This window comes from Limulus polyphemus, unplaced genomic scaffold (genome assembly GCF_000517525.1).
Source record: "Limulus polyphemus unplaced genomic scaffold, Limulus_polyphemus-2.1.2 Scaffold791, whole genome shotgun sequence".
Classification (NCBI taxonomy): Eukaryota; Metazoa; Arthropoda; class Merostomata; order Xiphosura; family Limulidae; genus Limulus; species Limulus polyphemus.
This window is the reverse complement of record NW_013666401.1, coordinates 318,677-323,048: the sequence shown is the minus strand read 5'-3', so window position 1 is coordinate 323,048 and position 4,372 is coordinate 318,677. Positions and strand designations below refer to the sequence as shown.

Here is a 4,372-nt window from a genome sequence, read left to right as displayed (position 1 = left end):
AGCCAGACACAACCCCAATGAAAGAATAAACCATTCCAAGCTTTTACTTGTTGTTAAACAAATGGTTAAATAACTCTATTCAATTATATTTATCGCTTTATGTATATTCTGTACTAATAAGGCTGAAAGTAGTTAAGTAGTTTTAAAAAATGATTTTGGTTTCCTTACCTATACCCCATTGATTTTACCCATGGAAACAACAGACAAACATTTACACAAATAAAAATAATATTTTTAATGATTTAGCAGTTACAGATTATCTCAGTTTTCAGTGCTTCAGAACAATATCGTTTACATACATAGCTAAAATTTAGTTTTGGTGAACCGTGATTTAAAAATAAGAATATAAGAGTTTATTTGTACACTTTTATTTTTAACTGTGCAATATTTGATGTATTTAACTACTCAACGCGTACACCACGATAATGCTTTAGATGAATAGTATAACTATCTTGATCGAAATAAAATTTTATGGTTTTAAAAAAGAGCTAATAACGTTCCTTACGCTTCATTAATACTTCAAAATAATTTTTACCCTCTGAAATATGAAATTAAAGTAAAGGAACATTATCACACGTAATCTTAAGCACATGAACAGTGATGTCAGATTACGTGCTTTTAGTCTTAATAAGCAATCTCTCACTCAACGGTTGCAGAAATGGTAGGACACTTTGTAGAAACCATTTCCAGCACTTATTTTTTTTTCTGAAATTCTATGGGAATATGCATTGTTTTATGAAGAATCTAGAGATGTCGCTGATCTAAATTTCATAGCGTCCAAAGAAGTTATGATTTGTTTTTGTTAGTATATTTGGGTGATTTTTTTACCCTAATTCTGAACTTCTTTTGAAACCTATGAGTAATTATTGAGACAAAGAACCACAATATCTGAATGTTTGTTCTTGTCGTGATGGAAACGAAGTCAGGTTCAAAACTAACCCACAAATGTAAAGTAGCAAAATGTCCGAGGTGTTACAAGTATAACAGATGTGGATGCGATCACAATGGCACAGCAGCTGCTCACAAAATTAACCGTATGTGAGGTCAGAAGATTCGGCTGAAGAGGTAATTTTGGTAGGATAGACATATTTCAACTACTAGTCGGATCAAAGAAAACAGCATGGCAAAATGATCACTGAATCATGTTCTTCTAAGCCTATACCTCACCCTTAAGCTTCCGGATTTCTTGATCGATGGGATACCCTACCACCCACCAAAATATTTTCTGCCATTCAGCCAGAGATTGCTTGTGGAGAAACAACGACTAAAAGAATATGAGCTTCTTCTGTCCAAAGCATTCAGTTATTGTGCTAGGTATAGATGTGCCATCTGTCTGTGTAATATAACACTATTATTGGCTGTTATCATGCTTGGTCTTTATTTATTATTACTTACTTTAACTCAAAATATAATGTACTTAAGTTCAACAAATTACATGCAACTGTGAAATCCATTGATGTTTAGATATATAATACATATCTGTCTATCGTTCCTCTGGAAGTGGCGGAAACAATAAGATCATATATAGTTGTATATGACCATATTCATGTGATTTAAAGAGTTTAGTTAATTCTCCGTGAATGCTTAAGTAATTTTATAAAACACTATCAAACTCAAAAACTTGTCTTATTGCTCGAAATCATCTTAGCTAAAATTTATCATAATATAATTAATTATCTGTTCAAACATTTAATTTCGTACAAGATTTTACGATCTGTTATTATTTCGACTTTGTAAGTTATATCGATGGAATGACATTTATGAATTTATACTTAACCTATAATGTTTCTTTTAATTATAGATGGAACATCTCTGTTACATCAGAATGTTCGTCGCAATGTAGTCGTGGTACGAGACAACGAGATGTTAAATGTTTGCAAGAATTTAGCAAACACAAAACACTACAAGTTAATGATGACTTCTGTGCACACCTTGGTGATAAGCCAAGTCTTACAGAATCCTGTGAAGGTAACTGCCCAGAGTCTCGTTGGGTGTTTGGAAAATGGTCTGCCGTAAGTACAGCTTGGTATAACAGTCTAGTTATTTATTTTTTATAACACATCTGATCTATCTGCTTTCATGGCGACACTACTATAGAATGATTTGGATAGCTTGATCTCTTTACCCGTATATCGTGCTTTTGTGGCAGTTTGAATTCTTAAGTGATTTACTAGCTGTGTCTAGTGGGTTAGCTCAGTCGGTAGTGTACATAAATAACACCGAGGTACCTCACACATAAAATCATAGTTTGAAGCGGATGGACAAAACGAGTTTAAAATATATGTATATATCGCTACGTTTCGCCATGTTAATATGACATCAGATCATCGTGTCATCGCTCTTTAAGATTGTAAGCTCAGATTTAAAGTTTCTAACCGCTTGAATCTTACTAAAAAAAAAAACGGTACTGATTTGTTTTTGTTTTTCAAATAAAACTTTTGGGGGGACACATGAATAATGAACATCCTTAAATAAATTGAGAACTTTGTAATTAAAATATATCCTCGGCCTTTTATGATGTTTACTCACTTTTTGAGACTTAAGAGCTATTAATGCTTCGTCAATTTATATATTCTATACCATCAACTATAACATTGTTTCCTAGCCTGGGAGAATTTGAATTTGATAAATTTAATTCCTCCTGTTTATCGTAAACTTCAAATTTCTGTGAGAATTCCAGACAAATTAAAATATGTTTACTTATATGTTTAGAGTGAATTTTTATCACTGTATATGATTGCTCAGTCGTCGTACTTTACACATGTTCAGATAAACTTGAGACATTGCAAATATTCGTTGATATTTAGGTTAATTTTGTTTTATCTACGCTATTTTGCAGATCAGTCTTTTCATGTTTTCACTTAATCATTAAAAAACATTTTGGGTATATTTTATTCATGTATTTGGTGTTTCAAAATATTGAGCTCTCATTCTTTCTTCATTGTAGTGTTCTAAATCCTGTGGAGGCGGCGAACAAATTAGAAGCGCCACCTGTGTCGACTTGGACGGTAAAAAACTATCTGAATTTCGCTGTGGCTCAGCGGAAAACCTCAAGAGGCAAAGTTGTAACACAGGGCCTTGTCCACAGTGGATGACTGGAGAGTGGACAGAAGTATGCTCTCGTTTCTGTTTCATGTGTCTTTTCTTATTACATGCCCTCCAGTGACACAGCGGCATGTCTGCGGATTTATACCGCTAGAAACCGGGTTTCGATACCCGTGGTTGGCAGAGCACAGATAGCCCTTTGATTAGCTTCGTGCTTAATAATCAACATCTTATTACATAGTTTTTAATAACCATATCTTGACCACTAGCAGTTTTACAAATTTTCTACTATTGGAAAATAATTATTTCAGTATCTAAATACATTTCATAGATGTGGGCCTAAAGTTGTCCAATAATACAATTTTTTTTAATAAGAAAGTTTGTAATGAAGCGCCAAGAAAACGTTCTATCCACCTTAGTTTATCTTGAAAAGTTGTGCTGATGTATCTCAGTTTCAGTTTCTATATAATTGTAAAAGTACTCGAAACCAAAAAAGTACTAAATAGTTACTTTGGTTATATTTCTATCTTAACAGTTATCAAGATCAATTACATAAAATTATGATCAGCCTATCTCATAAGTTATTATCAAAATGTACTACACAGAAATATTTTGGCTATTTTGATAATCACAAAAAGCAATTAGATCTATTATCTTTGTCAGAATATAAAACAGTGTAACAGGTAGAGCAGTGTTACAGGTATCAAAATACTGTACAAAAATAGAAGAACAGAACAAGGTGTGTTATCAAGACATTGCAAAGAAAAAGAAAAACTTATAAGACTCGAGACTACTGCAGTGAAAGTGGATCTGTATGGATGCAGGTGGAGAGGAACTGGGTAAATTGTGGACATAGAAAAGTCAGTATGCAGCGCGGAAAACTATACAAAGTCAGTCGCTTCATTTAACTTGCCTTCTTTAATCGTGTTTTAGTACATCATAGATGTAATACAAAAATTCACTGTCCACCATTTTTATGTGTTAATGATAAAGTACACGTGAGTCTTTCCTCCTCAAGGTTAAACAGTAATAACGGGCAAGTCAAAAAACCGTATAAATGTAAAAGGTGTCGGCAAAGGATTTGAAAAGAAAATTTTATTTCCTAACATCCTTAGATAGCATAATATAGAGTGAGCCACTGTAGCCGGTTTCTAATTTTAAATAGGAGTCACAAATGAAAGACAAGACCATCAATTACCATAACGTTCAGTGTAAATTACAAGAAAACCGAAAAACAAGCGTATAAAAAGGGTCAGATCCCAGAAAATCACTAATACGTGTTGTAATAACTTTAATAAACTCACACAGTGTAATCCTGTAAAGACTG

General features: G+C 33.0%; 1 protein-coding gene across 2 annotated transcripts in view; it reads left to right on the top strand.

Moving 5' to 3' along the window:
* Nucleotides 1-4,372, top strand: part of LOC106460539 (A disintegrin and metalloproteinase with thrombospondin motifs 20-like) — a 138,647-nt gene that overhangs the window by 91,439 nt on the left and 42,836 nt on the right. For both annotated transcript variants that reach the window (XM_022387283.1, XM_022387284.1), the window contains exons 20-21: nt 1,802-2,012; nt 2,948-3,112. In XM_022387283.1, the coding sequence (XP_022242991.1) occupies nt 1,802-2,012; nt 2,948-3,112 (376 nt within the window). The remainder of the gene's footprint in view (nt 1-1,801; nt 2,013-2,947; nt 3,113-4,372) is intronic.